General features: G+C 42.5%; 1 protein-coding gene across 2 annotated transcripts in view; it reads left to right on the top strand.

Annotated features, from left to right (window-relative positions):
• The window catches only part of col4a3 (collagen, type IV, alpha 3), a 142935-nt gene extending 122549 nt beyond the window's left edge, over positions 1-20386 (top strand). For both annotated transcript variants that reach the window (XM_064938105.1, XM_064938106.1), the window contains 18 exons: positions 974-1072; positions 1249-1338; positions 1911-2050; positions 2201-2327; positions 2506-2586; positions 2683-2784; positions 3138-3185; positions 5696-5881; positions 6004-6134; positions 6486-6558; positions 6925-6996; positions 8814-8939; positions 10302-10400; positions 12623-12835; positions 13105-13282; positions 13778-13892; positions 14747-14919; positions 15158-20386. In XM_064938105.1, coding sequence (XP_064794177.1) covers positions 974-1072; positions 1249-1338; positions 1911-2050; positions 2201-2327; positions 2506-2586; positions 2683-2784; positions 3138-3185; positions 5696-5881; positions 6004-6134; positions 6486-6558; positions 6925-6996; positions 8814-8939; positions 10302-10400; positions 12623-12835; positions 13105-13282; positions 13778-13892; positions 14747-14919; positions 15158-15248 — 2144 coding nt within the window. In that variant the 3' untranslated portion in view covers positions 15249-20386. The remainder of the gene's footprint in view (positions 1-973; positions 1073-1248; positions 1339-1910; positions 2051-2200; positions 2328-2505; positions 2587-2682; positions 2785-3137; positions 3186-5695; positions 5882-6003; positions 6135-6485; positions 6559-6924; positions 6997-8813; positions 8940-10301; positions 10401-12622; positions 12836-13104; positions 13283-13777; positions 13893-14746; positions 14920-15157) is intronic.
• Positions 20387-21390: the final 1004 nt, after the last annotated feature.

A 21390-nucleotide genomic window follows, 5' to 3' on the forward strand; every position in this document is an offset into this window, starting at 1 on the left:
AAAATTAGCAAGAAAAAGGCCATTCTTGAACAGGGGTTGAGACAGTGTTGCAAATTTGTAAATAAAGCAGTTTGTTATCAAGAATATTTTAGAATTGTTTTTAGAGGGAGAAATACCAAAAGCCTACAGTGATCTCTCAGTTGAGGCCAGCACAGGTATTGAACCAGCATCTGTAGCAACATAGTTTGCACTGCTATGCAGTGTCTTAGACCATTGCACCACTCTGGCACTGTACAATGTGACTGGTCGGGAGTGGGATACAATACTACAGCAAGAACAAAATAATCCTAACAAATAAAATAATAAAAACCTTAGTGTAACAACAGTTTTAGCAAGTAATACTGAAGTCGTGCACAATTATCAGTTTCTATTTAGGTTTATGTCACCCATTCACTATCAGTTAGAGACACAGTGGGACCCAAAAGCATAATCAGTGCTCTAACTCAGTGCTCTAACTCCCCCTTGCTCTGGTCTGGAGCAATAAAGTGGTGATGCAGGGTACCATACTAAACCACAAATTACCCCTTTAAGTACTGCAGCATAATCGCAAAACCTTTAGTGGAGCAACCATTGTATGTTGGTCAATACCAAAACTGCTGTACTGTTTTCATCAGAAGAAAAATATACTGTCCTCATTGATAATAGCAATATTTTGTTTCTGAATCTGAAAAATTGTTTGAGAGTAATGCTCTGTTCCTGAGCGTAACAAACAATATTTCCTGTTGTGAGGGCTATTTTCAAATTAAGATGTAACAACTAATTAATGCAAGATGTCTCAACGTGCCTTTGCAGTACATTGGAAATGTATTTGATGTTGTTGACAATTTCTCTTTTGGGGATTAATGAAGAGATTATTTATGATAGCAATATAGATTTTCTTCTGAATTGTATGATGGTTATACTGTCCCAAAATGTGTTAAGCCCTTTTAGATCTAGTGACCCCTGACCTCTGACTCTGCTCTCCTTTCTCCAGGTCTAAGGGGCTTAACAGGTGCCAAAGGAGATCTAGGTGTGATAGGGCACAATGGAGCCAGTGGCAAGGATGGGATTCCCGGGAGCGCCGGGCCGCAAGGTACCAAGCACCGTGACACAGTATTGAAAAAAAACCTGTTTCAATTGCCTACCCGCTACCCCTCTTCTTAATAAATCACTACCATGCCTAGCTATTCAATTTGATTGAGGACACTTTATTAATCCCCAAAGACAATTATTTATTACTAATATTTTTACCTCACACTTTTCTTGTAGGTGCTGTTGGCGACCCAGGCAGAGATGGCCAGAAAGGAAGTCCTGGTTTCAATGGAAATCCTGGAGTCGCAGGAGATATGGGTGTGCCAGGTAACATACTCAAAATTATAGCGAAACAGGCTGTGTCCAGAATCTGCCTTGCCGACTACTTACTAAAACCTACATACTGTGTACTAATCGTACTACATATTATTTAGAACTTAATCGTAAAAATGTCATCTAATGCGCATTTGCATTGTTTCTCGCCATTCATTCATTTTGGTATAGCGTTTCCCCTTGCTAATTATCAGCTGTTGTCAAAAACACATGGGTCTGAAAACAAGATTCTCTTCCTCAGTAGCATACAACAAATTCCTACTACATGTAGATGAAAAGCTGAAATTAATATGACATCCTGGCATTTAAAGCATACAAAATGTTCTACATTTCACATACTTAAAAATATTATATTTTCTCATACATAATCAGTCTTTTTAGAGGCTTGACATATACAGAACGACACTCCCAGGTTTGTGTCGAAGTTTCCCTAGATACAGATCTAGGATCAGCTTCCCCTCCCTGAATCCTAACCATAACCATTGGAGGGGGAAGTGCAAGACTGACCCAAGATCAGCGTCTAGGGGTAACTTCACCCTATTCAGGTTTGTGTCCTTGCTGACTAGGTGTAAAGGGTGAGAAAGGGGGAACAGGAGGTCGTGGAGAGCCTGGTTCATCGGGAAGACCAGGTCCAAATGGAGTAAATGGAGTGAAAGGAGAGCCCAGCCTCCCTGGACCAGGAGCTAAAGGACGACAAGGAGAAAAGGTGAAAACCGAGTACAGAACCCGTGAGGGGCCTGTTTTTTTTCCTGACACCACCTGACCTGACCAGGAAAAACTCCTCTCCTCTCTTGCATTCTTTCTTTCTTTTCTTCTCACTTTCTCATTCTCATATCTCTCTTCCTCTTTCTTTCAGGGAGTGCCAGGGTTTCCAGGTTTTCCAGGAGAGAAGGGGGAGATGGGTGTAGCGGGGAGGTTCGGAACCCTGGGGGCCATCGGCCCCACAGGTCCCAAGGGAAGAGAAGGACTACAGGGATCACGAGGTCTCTGTCGCCCACCGAATAACAATCACTGTTTCGTACATGCAAACCCACACAACCTCCTCAGGAACGAATTTATAATAACTACTGCAAAAATAACTTTCCACACACATGCACAAATGCACTCACACACACACACTTTATTTATTCTCACGGTATCTGTATCTCACGTCTTTCTTAGGACCTCCGGGACCAGCCGGGGAGAAGGGCATTAATGGTCTCCCAGGCAATGCTGGCTGTCATGGCCAGAATGGCCTGCAAGGTCATTTATAATGCATGTCCACACCTACTGAAATGCCATTAGACTTTCTGTCTGTGTGTGTTTGTGATCCTATTAAGCACTGCCTCTGTGTCACAGGGAGCCCAGGATTGGCTGGTGACCCAGGGACTGCAGGCCCCAGAGGTTCCCAGGGTAGAGATGGCATCCCTGGCCCAGCAGGAGAGAAAGGAGACATGGGAGGTCAGAGAACCCTACTACATTCAGATAAAAGGGATCCAAAAGGGTTCTTCGGCTATCCTCATAGGACATGACTTTTTGGTTCCAAGTAGAACCAAAAAGGTTATACCTGGAACCATGTATAACTCCAAAGAGTTATCCTATGGGGACAGCCGAATAACACTTTTAGGTTCTAGATAACACCTTTTTTTCTAACATTGTAAAACACTCCCTCCAGGGTTGGGGTCAATTCCAATTGAAGTCAGTCAATCCAGAAAGTGATTTGAATTTAAAATGCGAAAATTGAAAAACTTTTGATATAAATAGCCCTTTACACATTCACAGAAATTATATATCTGTGTCTGTTCTCTCTACAGCCCCTGGCATTGGACCAAAAGGCACAGACGGAAAGACGGGCCAATCTGGTGAGTCTGTGCTACACACAGATACACTACATGGCCAAAACTATGTAGACACGTGCTTGTTGAATATCTCCTTCCAAAATCATGGGCATTATTTTGGAGTAGATCCCCCCTTTGCTGCTATAACTGCCACCACTCTTCTGAGAAGGCTTTCCGCGAGATTTTGGAACATTGCTGCGGGGACTTTTTCCGTTTAGCCACAAGAGCATTAGTGAGGTCGGCACTGATGTTAAGCAATAAGGCCTGGCTCGCAATCGTCGTTCCAATCTATCCCAAAGGCGTTCGATGGGGTTGAGGTCAGGGCTCTGTGCAGGACAGTAAAGTTCTTCCACACCCATCTCAACAAACCATTTCTGTATGGACCTTGTTTCGTTTATGGGACATGCTGAAACAGGAAAGGGCCTTCCCCAAACTGTTTCCACAACGTTGGAGGCACAGAATCTTTTAGAATGTCATTGTATGCTGTAGCTTTAAATTTCCCTTCACTGGAAGGGATAAGGGGTCTATCCTAAACCATGAAAAACAGCCCCAGACTATTATTTCTTCTCTACCAAACTTTACAGTTGGCACTCTGCATTGTGGCAGGTAGCGTTCTCCTGGCATCCGCCAAACCCAGATTTGTCCATTGGATTGCCAGATGGTGAAACAGAGAACGCAATTCCACTTCTCCAAAGTCCAATGGCAGCAAGCTTTACACCACTGCAGCCGACGCTTGGCATTCCACATGGTGATCTTAGGTTTGCGTGCGGCTGCTCAGCCATGGAGACCCATTTCATATAGCTCCCGATGAGCAGTTCTTGTGCTAACGTTGCTTCCAGAGGCAGTTTGGAACTCGGTAGTGAGTGTTGCAACTGAGGACAGACAATTTTTATGCGTTACACGCTTAAGCACTTGGCGGTCCTATTCTGTGAGCTTGATGCTCTTAGACGTTTCCACTTCACATCAACAACACTTATAGTTGACCGGTGCAGCTCTAGCAGGGCAGAAATTTGACGAACTGACTTGTTGGAAAGGTGGCATTCTGTGATGGTGCTAAGTTGACATTCACTGAGCTCTTCAGTACGGACCGTTGTCCGTACCAATATTTGTCTATGGAGATTGCATAGCTTTGTGCTCAATTGTATACACCGGGTGTACCTGAAATAGCTGAATCCACTAATTTGAAGGGATGTCCACATACTGTAGTTGCATGCATGTGTTTTGTTGTACAATATAGGGGTCGTGTCTCTGACGATGACAAAATGATATGACATACTATTTTATCAAATTGATTACCTAACGTTTAATTGATTACGTGATTGAATTAAACCATGCAACAATTAAACTATTAATAACCTGGGGTACAATGAAAGCATTCATTTATATAGAGTGGTTATCTCCCGGATCCACTCTCTTAAAGATCTGAATATCTTTTATATCAATAGCAGTGAATTATTCATTGTCACCTTATTCAGTCTCATTCTGATGGTCGTAAAGTACTTGGTTATATGCACGAACCCTGGCTAACAAGTTCAATCAGCAATACAAAAATTGGCTTTATTATTTATTTACTAAATGCCTAAATAATCACACAGAATTACATATATATGCACAGCCACATCGATCACTAATTATGCCCCATCACAACCATTTCAGCGTGTTGATCGTCACCTCCAGGTGATCTGGTCTCATGTAAATTCCGTTAGATAGAGTAGTCGTTCAACCATTCGCAACCACAGCTCACGCCAGGGTTTGCTTAGTCTAACGTGAATGTGGTCACGGGGGGCTTTTGTACTGGGGAAGTGAAGGGCGTGTGTCATCCCTCTCCAACCAATGTCTGTTCACTTGGGCGTGGCCACTGAGTGAGCATAAGTTTACTTATGAAAACAATTCTCTCATTTAGAAGCTAAAATCACATTTCATCTTCTCACAAATAGTTTCATATTTAATCATTTAAATTGCACAACAATTCCATGTGAATCTGATAGAATGTGTAGACTTTCCAAGATACAATTTATGTCGTCCTATCATCAGATATAATGTCCCAGGCAACAACTGATCTGACAACATATTCTTTAAGTGCCAACGGACTCTTTCAACTGGTTGAGAATGGGAAATATTGTTCCATTCCCCAACATTTTGAAGCTACCATACTTGCAATATGTTAACAAAGGGCTTTCCAAGAGTCCATTCTGTAGAGTGGGGAGAAAAAGGGGAAAGGTATTTATGGGGGGGTCATAAACCTCACCCAACAGAGCAACATCATGACGATATGATATACCATGTAAACCATGGGTGCGTACCAATAATATCTCCTGTCATCTCTGTGCTAGTTAGCAACTTTTACTCTGTTCAAATGGCATGTTGTTTAGAATGTTAAGACAGTGAAATGGGGTTAGTAAAGTCACCTCAAGGCTCAGCAGCTCTGGGTCTCTCAACCTATAGTGCTACCAGATGGTAATGATTCCTTCCCAAGAGTTGAACGCTACAAAAAGATATCCCTTCACTGATCTGACATCTGACTGTTTCTGTAGGACTTAAGGGGGATGTGGGGATACCTGGCCGCTTTGGCCCTCCTGGTCCCTCAGGGCCTTTGGGGGACATTGGACCTCCAGGCCCCCCTGGTCCTATGGGTCTATCTGGAAGTCCTGGCCGGGATGGAATGTGCTTTGAAGGGCTAAAAGGAGACCGTGGACAAAATGGTGTCCCTGGACCCCAAGGTGTGTAGGCTGCATCACAAAGGATACCCTCTTCCCTACTTCTGACTAGAGCCGTCTGTTTAATTTATTTGGCTTCATGGCTTCCATGACCTCTGAGCCTGCTCCCCCCTCTGTGTATTTAGGTATGCAGGGGCCACGGGGACCTCCTGGTCCACCAGGACCTGGCTTTAAAGGAGATAAAGGGAACAAAGGTGCCATGGGCCTCCTGGGTACACCTGGGTACAGAGGAGACACAGGGGTACAGGGCAGACCAGTGAGTCACACACCACTGATTACTCACCTATGCTTTAAGGTAGACTCCGTGAGATGACATCATCATAAACTTTGGGCCAACTTCCCACCGATAGCCAGATATCCACATAAATTGTTGCCCCTTTCCAATGTGAACGTGTAACAAGGGAGAGTCCACACATGAAGAGCCGATAATCAGAATTCATAAAGATGTAACCTTGCACACAGACACGTGAATTAGGGGTGAAGTTTCCCCTAACTACAAATCTAGTACCATTTCCCCCTCCCCAATCCTTATCTTAACCAGTAGTGGGGGAAATGCAAAACTGACACAAGACCGAATGGGTGTGCTGAATACGATGTGTATTCACAGGGTAATGATGGCAGACCAGGTGGTTTGGGAGTCAAAGGGGAGATGGGACAGTTAGGAGACATCGGACCAAACGGTAATAACCAATCTGACACCTTATTAACAAACTCCATACTTTCAGAATGCAATTTATGTTACTATACTGTAGGTCAGAGCTGCAACCTTCATCTGGGGGAAGGCAATCCATAATGTTACTGTGGCAATCCAAAATTTGACTGTAGTCTGTAGACTGTAGACCGCAATACTTGCACGACTGTTAATGACATGCTAACATACTCTAGTCAGCAACTCTTACTGTATAGCAAACATCTCGCAACATCCTATACTGTAGTGTTATTTATTTGTGCAGTTATCTTAACTACTAAATCAGTGTCAATGAATCAACCAATGTCCTTTTTATTGTGTTTTTTACAAATATATGACACAATGTGTGGTGTTTCAGGTCAGAAAGGAGATGCAGGACCTGCAGGACCTGTAGGTTGCCTTGGACAGAAAGGGCAGTCTGGAGCACCAGGTAGGATGAGCACTCACACCTAGGTTACTGAGTTTTTCCTGGTCAGGTCACATGGACAGTTATGTTGGGCCCTCCAATGGACACGAACTGACCAGGAATTCTGTAAAAATGGCTGCCGTTTTACAGGCTCCTAACCAATTGTGCTATTTTGTGTTTTTTTAATTGTTGGTAACTTATTTTGTACATAATGTTGACGCTACCATCTCTTATGAACGAAAAGAGCTTCTGAATATCAGAACAGCGATTACTCAACTCGAACTGGACAAAGATGTTTTATTTAATGTGTCTAATGCGAAGGATATAATGCTGCTCGCTCCCAGACAAGGCCCAAATTCTCCGTGCATCGGCAGGACAGAACAGCTACGTCCGGTAAAGACTAGGGGTGTCTATTTGTCAATAACAGCTGGTGCACAATGTCTAATATTAAGGTAGTCTCGAGGTATTGCTCACCTGAGGGAGAGTACCTCATGATAAGGTCATAAGCTAACAAGAAAATGCTCATCCAGCAGCGTCTCTCCTAGTGGCCAGGGACTTTAATGCAGGCAAACTTAAATCCGTTTTACTTCATTTCTACCAGCATGTCACATGTGCAACCAGAGGAAAATAAACTCCACCTTTACTCCACACATAGAGAAGCATACAAAGCTCTCCCTCGCCCTCCATTTAGAAAATCTGACCATAATTCTATCCTCCTGATTGCTGCTTACGAGCAAAAACTAAAGCAGGAAGCACCAGTGACTCAGTCAATATGGAAGTGGTCAGATGACGCAAATGCTACGCAACAGGACTGTGTTGCTAGCACAGACTGGAATATGTTCATTGGCATTGAGAAATACACCACCTCAATCACCGGCTTCTTTCAATAAGTGCATCGACGTCGTCGTCACCACAGTGGCCATACGTACATATCCCAACCAGAAGCCATGGATTACAGGAAACATCCGCACCGAGGTAAAGGCTAGAGCTTTCAAGGAGCGGGTACACTATTCCCGGGCGCTTATAAGAAATCCCGCCATGCCCTCAGATGAACCATCAAAAAGGCAAAGCATCAATACAGGACTAAGATTGAATCCTACTACACCGGCTCTGAAGCTCATTGGTTGTGGCAGGGCTTGCAAACTATTATGGACTACAAAGGGAAACCCAGCCATGAGCTGCCCAGTGACACGACCCTACCAGCCTTTTATGCTCGCTTCGAGGCAAACAACGCTGAAGCATGCATAAGAGCACCAGCTGTTCCGAATAACTGTGTGATCACGCTCTTTGTAGCAGATGTGAGCAAGTCCTTTAAGCGGGGCCAGACTGATTACCAGGACGTGTATTCCGAGCATGCGCTGACAGACTGGCAAGTGTCTTCACTGACATTTTCAACTTCTCCGTGTCAATGACTGTAATATCTACATGTGTCAAGCAGACCACCATAGTCCCTATGCCCAAGAAAGTGAAGGTTACCTCCCTAAATGAAACCCCATACCCACTCCAATATGCATACCGCCCCAACAGATCCACAGATGACGCAATCTCAATAGCGCGCCACACTGCCCTTTCCCAGCTGTACAAAAGGAACACCTATGTGAGAATGCTTCTTCTGTTGTCCCCATAGAAGAATCCTTTGAAGAACCCTTTTCGGTTCCATGTTGAACACTCCCCATAGGAACCCAAAAGTGTTTTTCCTGGAACCAAAATGGGTTCTTCAAAGGATTCTTCTATAGGGACAGCCAAAGAACCCTTTTAGGTTCTAGATAGCACCTTTTTTTCCTAAGAAAGTGCAGTTGCACTAAGTGGTTATCCTGAGGTTTGATGGTACTGTTTTGCAGGGCCTAAGGGGAAAGATGATCTCACCGTGGCGGTACTGATCCCCGGAGAACAGGGGCTGCCGGGTGACCTGGGGGCCAGAGGAGAGCCTGGACCCACAGGAGCTCAGGGACGCAACGGACCACCAGGTACATGAATGGATTGTGTGTATGGTGTGGGTGTGAGTTGGTGTGGGTTTGTGTGCATGCATGGCTGTGTGTGTGGGTTTCTTTGAGATGTCTGATGTGCGGATTTACTCTCACCCACAGCACTCAAATGAATTCAAAAGTATACAGTGCATTCGAAATGTATTCAGACCCCTTTACTTTTTCCATATTTTGTTACGTTACAGCCTCATTCTAAAATTGATTATATAAAACAATTTCCCCATCAATCTAAACGCAATATCCCATGATGACAAAGTGAAAACAGGTTTTTAGACATTTTTGTCTATAAAAACAGAGATACCTTATTTACTAAGAATTCAGACCCTTTGCTATGAGACTCCAAATTGAGCTCAGGTACATCCTGTCTCCATTGATGATCCTTGAGATGTTTCTACAACTTAATTGGAGTTCACCTGTGGTAAATTCAATTGATTGGACCTGATTTGGCAAGTTACACACCTGTCTATATAAGGTCCCACACATGACAGAGCATTTCAGAGCAAAAACCAAGCCACAAGGACAAAAGGAATTGTCCGTAGAGCTCCGAAACAGGATTGTGTCGAGGCACAGATCTACGGAAGGGAACCAAAAATATGTCTGCAGCATTGAAGGCCCCGAAGAACACAGTGGCCTCCATCATTCTTAAATTAAAGAAGTTTGGAACCACCTGGCCAAACTTAGCAATCGGGGGAGAAGGGCCTTGGTCACGAAGGTGACCAAAAACCCAATGGTCACTCTGACAGATCTCCAGAGGTCCTCTGTGGAGATGGTTGTCCTGTTGAAAGGTCCTCCCATCTCTGCAGCACTCCACCAATCAGGTCTTTATGGTAGAGAGGCCAGAAAGAAGCCACTTGTCAGTAAAAGGCACATGACAGCCCACTTGGATTTTGCCAAAAGGCACCTAAAGGACTCTCAGACGATGGAGAAACAAGATTCTTTGGTTTGATGAAACCAAGATTGAACTATTTGGCCTGAATGACAAGTGTCATTCTTTGTCATTCTATGGTATTATGTGTAGATTGAGGGGGAACACAATTCAATACATCTTAGAATAAGGCTGTAATGTAACAAAATGTGGAAAAAGTCAAGGGGTTTGTATACTTTCCGAATGTACTGTACATTATCTATGAAATGCTTGAGTAACTTTGACATTTAAAAAATAATCATGCAGATTTGACGTTTTCAACCATCTGTGATCATGCCTAATGAGTGTGAAATCCACTAACCACTACATAGGTAGATGACACAGTTCCTCATAGGCCTCAAACTAATGTGTATCAAGGATTCACTCATCAGTATTATGTCCAGTTCATCACTGAAGCCATGTGTTATTGTCCCTTGCAGGACTCCCAGGTCCAAAAGGTGTCTTGGGCCTAGATGGGCCAATAGGACTGCCTGGATTCCAGGCAGCCAAGGGAGACAGAGGGTTCCCTGGACCACAAGGTGGGCTTAATGGACAACCTACTATTCAAATGTACAACAAATCATGTGTACAATCACGCAGTACAGTGTACTGCAAGCAGTTAGGCAGTTACATCAGTTGGCCCTGGTGGCATTTAAAATATATATATATATAAATATATAAATTCTGTATTTGGCAATACATTAATCAAACCAAAAACTTACCTTGAAAGAGTTGCAGTTTTGGATAGCCTTAGCCAGCTAGCTAACATAAATAGCATTCCTCTCTGTTTGAGTCAGGTTGTTGAGTAGGCTAAATTAGCTGCATTAGTTTGCTAAGTAAGTAAAAGTTCAACTAAGAAGAATTACAGGCCTCTCATCTTTTTAAGTGGGAGAACTTGCACAATTGGTGGCTGACTAAATACTTTTTTGCCCCACTGTACATATGAAATGAGTAAAACAGTATTTAAACCTTATTAAAGTAACCAGAGTTCAATGACTATATACATAGGGTCTCTAAGGTGCAGGGTAGAGTACCAGGCGGCAAGTAACAGTGACTAAGTTCAGGGCAGGGTACTGGGCGGAGGCCAACTATTGGGGACTATTTAACAGTCCCTCTTTCTCACACTCTGCTGCTTCTTCTTCATTTTTTAAGAAATTAATTTGTTTGAAACTTTTCTCTCTCTTTGAGTCAACTACTCACCACATATGCCCTGCAGTGCTATCTAGCTGTAGCTTATTCTCTCAGTACTAGATTCTCTGATCCTTTGATTGGATGGACAACATGTCAGTTCATGCTGCAAGAGCTCTGATTACTTTGTAAGTCTATGGAAGGGGGTGAGAACCTTGAGCCTCCTAGGTTTTGTATTGTGAAGTCAATGTACCCAGAGGGAGATGGAAAATAGCTGTCTTCTGGCTACACCATGGTGCTGCCCTAGAGGGTGCTGTTGAGGCTACTATAGACCTTTTTCTCAAAACAGTGACCCTTTACTCTGTACACTGTTGAAGCACCTTTGGCAGCGATTACAGCATCAAGTCTTCTTTGGTATGACGCTACAAACTTGGCACACCTGTATTTGGGAAGTTTCTTCTCAGCAGATCCTCTCAAGCTCTGCCAGGTTCGATGGGGAGCGTCGCTGCACAACTATTTTCAGGTCTCTCCAGAAATGTTCAATCAGGTTCAAGTCCGGGCTCTGGCTGGGCCACTCAAGGACACTCAGAGACTTGCCCTGAACCCACTGCTGCGTTGTCTTGGCTGTGTGCTTAGGGTCGTTGTCCTGTTGAAGGTGAACCTTCGCCCCAGTCTGAGGTCCTGAGCGCTCTGGAGCAGGTTTTCATCAAGTATCTCTCTGTACTTTGCTCCGTCCATCTTTTCCTCAATTATGACTTGTCACCCAGTCCCTGCCGCTGAGAAACATCCCCATAGCATGATGCTGCCACCACCATGCTTCACCGTAGGGATGGTGCCAGGTTTCCTCCAGACGTGACACTTGGCATTTAGGCCAAAGGGTTCAATCTTGGTTTCATCAGACCAGAGAATCTTGATTCAGTCTTTAGGTGCACTCCAAGTGGGCGGTCATGTGCCTTTTACTGAAGAGTGGCTTCTGTCTTGGCACTCTACCATAAAGGCCAAATTGGTAGAGTGCTGCAGAGCTGGTTGATCTTCTAGAAGGTTCTTCCATCTCCACAGAGGAACTCTAGAGCTCTGTCAGAGTGACCATCAGGTTCTTGGTCACCTCCATGACCAAGGCCCTTCTCCCCCGATTGCTCAGTTTGGCCGGGCAACCAAACTCTCTACAAAGAGTCTTGGTGGTTCCAAACTTCTTAAATTTAAGAATGATGGAGGCCACTGTGATCTCGGGGTCCTTCAATGCTGCAGAAATGTTTTGGTACCCTTCCCCAGATCTGTGCCATGACACAATCTTGCATCGGAGCTCTACAGACAATTCCTTAGACCACTTGACATGCACTCTGAATTGTGGGACCTTATATATATATATTATATATACACAGGTGTGCGCCTTTCCAAATCATGTCCAATCAGTTGAATTTGCCACATGTGGACTCCAATCAAGTTGTAGAAACATCTCAAAAATGTGGAAAAAGTCCAGGTCTGAATACTTTCGAAGGCTCTGTATACCAGAGGCTCCTCATCCATACATGGAATCTTACTTATTATCCCTGAATGTCTCAATTGCAGACTGCCAAAAAGTGTTAAACAGTGTCTGTGAAAAGAGACTAAGTCCATAGGATTGTTTCCTCAGGTATCCAAGGTGAGCAGGGGACTCCAGGAGCCAAAGGCCCCCGGGGCTCTCCAGGTCCTTACTTTGCCGGGCCAATAGAGGACGGCTTCCTCTTCACCCGTCACAGCCAGAGGCAGAATGTGCCCCAGTGCCCAGGGGGCAGCAACTTCATCTACTCCGGATACTCCCTCCTCTTCATCAACGGCAACAACAGAGGTCATGGCCAGGATCTGGGTATGAGTACACACACACATGTGCATGGATGCACATATAAATACATACACATGCACACATTCACACAAACACACATCCACTCGCACACACACACAGATATCCAGGAACATACACTATATAACCCAAAGACAGACACACAGTCTCCGGTGAAGAACCCACTCCCTGCCGTTCTGTTTGTAAACAGAGCAACGGTTCAGTCTCCTGGATATGCTGCTGTCTGCCCAATAGAAATACATTGATTCTATTTCTCTGGTTTGCCCGCTGTCCAGGTACACTGGGAAGCTGTCTGCCTCGTTTCTCTACCATGCCCTTCTTATTCTGCAACACGGACAGCACGTGCCGCTACGCCTCCCGTAACGACTACTCCTACTGGCTGTCCACGGATGAGGCCATGCCAAGCGACATGGCCCTCATCTCTGGTGGTTCACTGGAGAGCTATGTCAGCAGGTGCTGCTCTAGTTTACACTGGTTTGAACAGATTGTCCTAGACATAACACAGGAAGGAACTTGATTTTACTCCATAAGTAAATAAGGGAAATCCCCACTCTGCTGGGTAAAATGCCCCTGAGGGGATGTATTGAATTAGATTAGGGTTGCAAAATTCTGGTAACTTTTTCCAATATCCAAAAATCCCAGTTGGAGTAGTGCGGCATCTTCCGTCCAGGATTTTTTGAAAACCTGGGAATTTTGTAAAAGTTATCGCAATTGTGCAAAACTGAAGTGAATTAAATGTCATTGACAATTATGCTGGCATGACAAGTTTCCTTGTCTGCCCAAGCATGCTCTTCAGAGTCAATGTGATGTCTGTTTATGAACCGATGTGTACTGTGTATGTATGTACTGTGTATACAGTATGTATTTTTTTAAACTGGCAAATTCAATCAATCAATCATAACGTATTTGCACTGTATTAAAACTTGGTGGTCTCTCCCTCTCTTTCAGGTGTGCAGTGTGTGAGACCAAAGCAAACATCATCGCTGTTCACAGTCAGACCAACCAGATCCCTGTTTGTCCACGGGGCTGGCTCTCTCTCTGGGCTGGCTACTCTTTTGTCATGGTAGGAACTACAGTCTGAGAAAGAGGAACACTTGTATGGATGGGTTAATTCCGTAGCTGAATGGAATGCAACTACATTTTTACCTGAACAGAATTTTTACCTGATCAGCAAAAACTCAAGGCCAGGAAGAAATCTAGGCCATAGTATAATGGTGGTTAATTAGTAACTGAAAACTATGCTTACTTGCTTATGGTGACGCAATGCCATAGCAATAGACAGGTTAGAGAAGTGGGCCGGTTTCTGGTTTGAATCTCATGCCTGATAGGGAAAAATTTGATTGAGAGTGTGCCAGAGGGTTGCTGCCATCAGTGTCCTAGATGCCATCACCTGCCGTTGTACCCGTGAGCAAGGCACTTAACCCCTAAACTGCTCAGCGAGCGCTACTACTCCACCCTCTTCAACCAAGGGCTGGATTCAATCCATAGTGCTGAAGTTCGGATTTACAGCATGATTCAAATTTAAAGGCAATGTTCCCACGCTAGCGGAGACTGCATTCACAGTTAAATGCTGCATATGTCGGGCTCAATTGGAAATCACCTTTACATTTTGATCGCGCAATCTGTAACGATTCAGAGATATAGATTGAATCGAGACCCAAATATGTGTGTGTGTATATCAGAGGGGCACAGCAGAAGACCAATGTCCATCTTCCGTTCTTCATGGACGCTGCAAGATGCTCCGTTCTTAGACTAGTGTCTCTGCAAATGTTATCCACAAATGTCTATAGGGTGGCATATGTCCAGAGCCTTGGTTTGCAGAGGCTTGGTTTGCAGGCAATAGAGCTATTCTGCTGAAGATGACATTCTGTCCTATATCATATCATATCATGTAATATATGTCATGTGTGTTCACAGCAAACAGGGGCTGGAGCGGAGGGCTCTGGCCAGCCCCTGGCCTCTCCGGGCTCCTGCCTAGAAGAGTTCCGGAAGATTCCCTTCATTGAGTGCCATGGGCGAGGGACATGCAACTACTACACTGACTCCTACAGTTACTGGCTGGCCTCGCTGGACCCCGAAAACATGTTCAGGTAAAACAAGCATAGTCATTCATTATACAGTGCACATTTACCCAAAGTTTTCACTTTATCGAGTACTCTAGTGAGTGCCGTATGTAGACGTTCATATTAATTTGAAAACCTTGTCACAGTTAGTTCAATAATTATATAAGTGACTTTGTGCATACAGCTGCAACATCGCAGCAGAGTACTCATCAATGCATTGCTGTATTTGTGGTCTGACGTATGCTCACACTTCTTCCTCCCGCAGTAAACCCAGGCCTCAGACAGTGAAGGGAGACTGCCCGGGTAGTATAGTCAGTCGTTGTCAGGTCTGTATGAAGCAGTGGCAGCGACCCTAAGAGCTAAAGAACTGATGGGGAATGAACTGGAGATGCACCTCCCACTCTCAGCCACTGTAGGGCAACAAAGAGACGGATTAATTCTTGCATTTCAATCATGGTGCTTCCTGGGAGACCAAAGGATGTCTCAGTTCTTACAAGTGCTGATCCTCGTTTCCATGTTTCCTCCCCTCCAGTCCTCTCCTCGCCTCACTTTGACGTTTTCAGCAAGGGAAGGACAGAAGGAGAGCGCACAATGAAACTAGGAAATACTATTGAGATGCAACCCAGTAGTGGCCTCTGCTCAATCTGACGTTTTGTTCTCAGTTTTACGGCTTGTCTGTATTTTGTTTGTGTTGTTAAACCACATGACTGTTTTACGGTAGATGGTCAGTGTGATCCAGGGCTCGATTCAATCAGTTCAGCATTAAGCCGTGATAACCGACAACTGCTTAGCATAATCATGCGATGACGGAGGTGTAACTGCGTTGGAGCCGATGGCACTATCAAATTAATGTTTTTTGATAGCTCCAAAAGTTAATATGTTGTCACATGTGCTAGCAAAGCAGAGGTCCTGGGTTTGAGCCTCAGTGTGAGACAAATCAGGAGGAAGTGGTTCTTGCTAATCAAGCAGTGTGATGTCAGTAGCAGTGGTGGCATGACCCGGATGCACAGTTGGGCTTAGGTCGACAGCTGGGGTCACTCTCTTTCAAGCGAGTTTAGAAGGGTTGGAAGTTTACATGCACTTAGGTTGGAGTCATTAACTTTTTTTCAACCACTCCACACATTTCTTGTTAACAAACTATAGTTTTGGCATCTACTTTGTGCATGACACAAGTAATTTTTCCAACAACTGTTTACAGACAGATTATTTCACTTATTATTTCACTGTATCACAATTCCAGTGGGTCAGAAGTTTACATACACTAAGTTGACTGTGGCTTTAAATAGCTTGGAAAATTTCTGAAAAATATGTCATGGCTTTAGAAGCTTCTGATTGGCTAATTGACATCATTTGAGTCAATTGGAGGTGTACCTGTGGATGTATTTCAAGGCCTACCTTCAAACTCAGTGCCTCTTTGCTTGACATCATTGGAAAATCGAAATAAATCAGCCAAGACCTCAGAAAAAAAATGTGTAGACCACAAGTCTGGTTCATCCTTGGGAGCAATTTCCAAACGCCTGAATGTACCACGTTCATCTGTACAATAATTCTGAAAAAGCTATCATGAATCCTTCATACATCCTTTGGTTGTTGAAAGCATCTACCCGCTCTGACAACTTAACTTATAAACATTGATAAATCATGTTAAACATAAAGACACAAATAACATTTGTTTTCTTTTGGAATTCATGATTTCAAGCTCAAATGATTAATACCATTGAATACTTGTACAGTAAATGCTTCTTTAACAGCTGGTCCAGGGTAAAATGGTTGTTTAACTCAATGGTAAGGAGTAGGATGGGGGTTGAGAAAGAGATGACCCTAGAACAGATGTTAACAGCAAAATAACCATAACCTTGTTGTGTATTATGCTAACTTATAGTACACAAGTATAAACACCATAAAACAAACCGCCATAAAAAGCAAGACTACGGACTGCAATTGCACATGGGGACAAAGATCGTACTATTTGGAGAAATGTCCTCTGGTCTGATGGAACAAAAATAGCAGGATGAATTCTGAAGTGTTTAGGGCTATATTATCTGCTCAGATTCAGCAAAATGCTTCAGAACTCATTGGACGGCACTTCACAGTGCAGATGGACAATGACCCGAAGCATACTGCGAAAGCAACCCAACACTTTTTTAAGTCAAAGAAGTGGAATGTTCTGCAATGGCCATGTCAATCACCTGACCTGAATCCATGCATGTCACTTGCTGAAGGCAAAACACCCGAAGAACAAGCAGGAACTGGAAACAGTAAAGGCCTGGCAGAGCATCACCACGGAAGAAACACAGCATCTGGTGATGTCTATGGGTTCCAGACTTCAGGCAACCAAGTATTAAAACTCACAATTTAAGTTATGATTGTTAGTTTGTCCAGTTACTTTTGAGCCCCTAAAATTGTATAAAAATGGTTGTAATTCCTACACAGTTCATACAATAATTTTGACAAAACCCTTAAACTAAATATGAAAGACTACACTTAAAGCACATATTGATTGTTTCCTTTCAAATCCATTGAGGTGGCGTACAGAGCCTAAATGATGCAAATTTTGTCACTGTCAAAATACTTATACCTGACTTGATTATATAAATAATGACACGCAAAAATCATTCAACAAAATAATAAGGATTTATATCAGCCTTATCAAGGTCTGGATTCACACTTTCCAGTGTTTGAACTTGTAATGGCATGGGATGTTTACTAATGCGACTTGGTGTATAAAGTTGGGTACTGCTTGTGGATTTGACAGCTCCAATGCAATTACACCACCGACACGGCCCTAAACAAAACAAATTATATGCTATGCAGTTGTTGAATATTGTGGGTTAACGCTGAACTGATTGAATCTAGGCCCCAGTCTTTTTTATACATTTGAATGGAAAGTTAACTGCCTGACAAAGTTTCTGACTGCCTGATGGCTCTTGTTGGATGCTATGTAACAAGGAGGAGGAATGCTGTCTTCACACAAAAGTAAAAAATAATACTAAATGTGTTGTGCAAAAGTAAAATACGCACACACAAAAAAGATCTAAAATAATCCACAATTCATGGTGCAAAAGTGAAACATGCTTTTAAAAAGAGTGATCATCTTTTGTACCTTTCCCTCTCACATTTAGTCAAATAAAAATATGAATTTCCCTCTGAATACAGAGATGTTTTGCAGTGTGCATAATAGCCTCTCCTTCTCCTTACTGCTACTACGGCTCCATTACCTACAGCATGCTGACTGAACACATTTTGGCTGGGCAGAAACAACTTTTTCTCATGACTGGATACACATTTCAATGAAAAGTTAAGATTGAATTCCACCACTTTTAAACCTCATATTCATTATCTCCAGCACCATACCACATATGTGCAAACGGCACGTTTTACAGTCTGTAGTAAAATGATAAGAAGAAAAGGTCCTAAGAAAGTGCCACATGATGATGTCATCAACAGTAAAAAAGTAATAATGTTGTTGTAAATAATGAATATAAGTTTAAAAAGTGGTGGAATTCCACTTTAACTGTCTGGCCAGTTACCTGATGGCCTGTTTGTTTGTTGAATGTTATGTTGTCCATTGGGTGCTATGAGTATGCTAGCAATCTGGTAGAAGATTGGTACCTTATTGGGGGTACCTTACCCCAAAGCTAATCTTAACCATTAGGGGGATGAAAGAAGATGATCAGTCAGTTACAGATCAGCCGTTAAGGCCAGACAGCTGAACTAGGATCAGTTTTGATATCTGCAATTGAGTTTTGAGGGAAAAGCATTATCATTTCACTTAAAGCCAGCAAGTATAATGCACTGTCATAAAAAATATATGATACTCTAACAATATCTTAGTAGCATCTCAGTGATCCTGAGTTATTAACAATATTTTTGAGTCACATAGAAAGATTGAACAGATGTGTCTGTATAAAAGATTGAGAGCCAATACATGCTTATAAAAATGCATTATACCGACATAAGTAAAGTATTACCAAAAAAGCATTTAGCAATGAAACGTGTCGCTCATATCACTAGATCTGATTTCATTAGAAGTTCTTAGTAACTTTATCTTACATTTCTAAACACTGTAGTTGGTTGAATACTGCTGTATACCCACAATGGACATAGAGCAATTATGTTGTAATAATCACTTTGTCAGGGAGATATTGAATAATATCATTAAGCATTTGTTAACATGCTCTCAACTTGGCCCTTTAAAAAGATTGAGCTTAAGTGTAGTATTTATATGGAGAGATACAGTTATCATTATTTCACTGTCCATTGGCGTGTTGCATAAAATTCAATTTCGACTCTTTCTATGTATTATTTCCAATGGAACCATGGCCACTGTGTTGATCACTTTTAATACCAAAGTGAGTAGGCTATGCATTTCCATTTTATCTGTACAATAATATCACCTTGGTTTCCTTATAGCTTTCCAATATTGTGCCTTGCCTCCAGCCTTTTAACTGACATAGTGTACCAAGTGCTTCCTTGCTTTTCAAACAAAATATTGTACTGTACTTGACACAAACAAAAGCAATTCAGATAAATACCCAGAAAAGTGTTGTCTTAATGAATTAGTGGATACTGTTGCACTCTTTTGTATAACATATGTACTTCATTAACATTGTGTTCCGATGCTCATTTCTGTGTGGTGAATGTTGTCAGCCTTGAGTTGAATGGTTTTCTGTTCCAGGTGGTGCTAAATTAACACAAAGGTACAGGAATGACTTAACGTTCTGCCATACTACTGTGTATATCATCTACTGTATCATCTTAATTTATCTCAGCCAGAAGCATAGGGGTATGATAACTTAAACTGCCATGTATAACTGCGCATGGAAATGAACTCAAAGGTCGCTCTTGTTATTCTGTATTGCAAGCAGCAGCCACATGTATTAAACAAATAAGGGTTTCAGACCCCATTGCATGCCCAATGGTTTTCCCTCAATGGTTCTAATGAACCGAAACAGTTCAGAATGGAATCTGTCTGGGTTCATCACACCTGTCTGTGTGTTTTCTGTGCATGCTTGCGTGCTGTGGTGGAAATTATTTCTGCATGTGAAAGACAAGCCTGGCTTCTCCCCTCTCTGGGTACCAGGTGACTGAGCCCCGGTGAGGGAGGAAGTGCAACTGCCAACACCAGAGTCCAAAGGGATACATTCTAATAACAAGCATATCATATAAGCATATTATCCGGATAAGACATCTTAATTATCTATGTTACCTAACTAATTCTGATTATTCCGCCACAGTGCGATTGTGCGTGTGTGTGTGCGTGCATGTGGGTCCGATGCAAATGTTCTGTGCCGTTGAAATGCTGCAACCCATAAATGTCATTTACATGTCCTTTTAACAAGCCTCAAGCTCTGCTATACCATTAATCATACAGTTGTACAGTTAATCTGTAATTTCCAAGCTCAATAGTGTAGTTGTAACACAGTTAGAGAAATGTAAGTAGGCATGAAAATATTTAATTGTAATAAATTGTTCATTTTTCCCTGCTAGTTTATATTGTTGACATTCAATGAGTTTTTATGAAGAAGTATACTATTGTGTTTTTTTCCTGATCAAAATTGCAATAATGGCATCCACCAGCTGCAATTAAGCCTGGGGATGAGGGTTAAAATTGCATTGACAACGTCCGGCAAAGCTTATTGTAGTTTATGTCTGTAATCCGTGGCCACAGGGGGGCAGTGAAGAGCTACAGTAAAATTTAACACAGTGGCAATATCTATAGTATGATGCAGCCTTTTGTGCAAATAAGCAGATGTTTCAGCATAAACTGAAATAACTCTTTTAGAAAAATATGTATCCTATTAATTAGATTGAGTCTGATATAAAACATTTGGTTTTATTCCAAGACATTCTATGTAATGCTGTCTGAGGGATATCAGACAGACAGCACTCAGTCTATTATTCCTTTCAGAACAGGCTTTTACAAATATGCAAATCACACTTCAACAAAATACACATCCACAATCCTGTATGCAAGTGCAACGGTAGGGTTTATACAATGTTTACCTCGTAATTCTTGGAAACTGTGTTAACCATTGCAATCTAAATTATGTTAATATTGTATGTAAACCAAGCCTAATCAGTTGATTTTACTGATCCCACAATGGCGATATATGTTGGTAATTAATTAACCCACCAAAAATCTGCTAGAGGAATCTTTTGTTTGGCAGTCTTCCGTGATGTCATCACGTAAGTTTAATATTTTAAACTTAAGTGATGACTCCTGCTTCCTGTTTATAAAGGCTTTTAATGAAGCAGACATTTTCTGGTTGTATTTGACTTAGATTAGCCGTGTGTGCTAAATCCATATTGGCTAACTGTTTTATTGTCGCGCCTCAATATTAAATCAACACGTCTCAGAGGAGCTGCCTTTGTGACGAAAAGAAAGCAGCCAGTGTTTCTAAGTGGTTTACAACACTGCATTCCATCATCGTCGGGCAGCCCCCCACGCCCTGACAGGCCACTTGTCACTTAACCCAGGAAGCAGAGTGATGAGCT

This window comes from Oncorhynchus masou, chromosome 26 (genome assembly GCF_036934945.1).
Source record: "Oncorhynchus masou masou isolate Uvic2021 chromosome 26, UVic_Omas_1.1, whole genome shotgun sequence".
In the NCBI taxonomy this organism is placed as follows: Eukaryota; Metazoa; Chordata; class Actinopteri; order Salmoniformes; family Salmonidae; genus Oncorhynchus; species Oncorhynchus masou.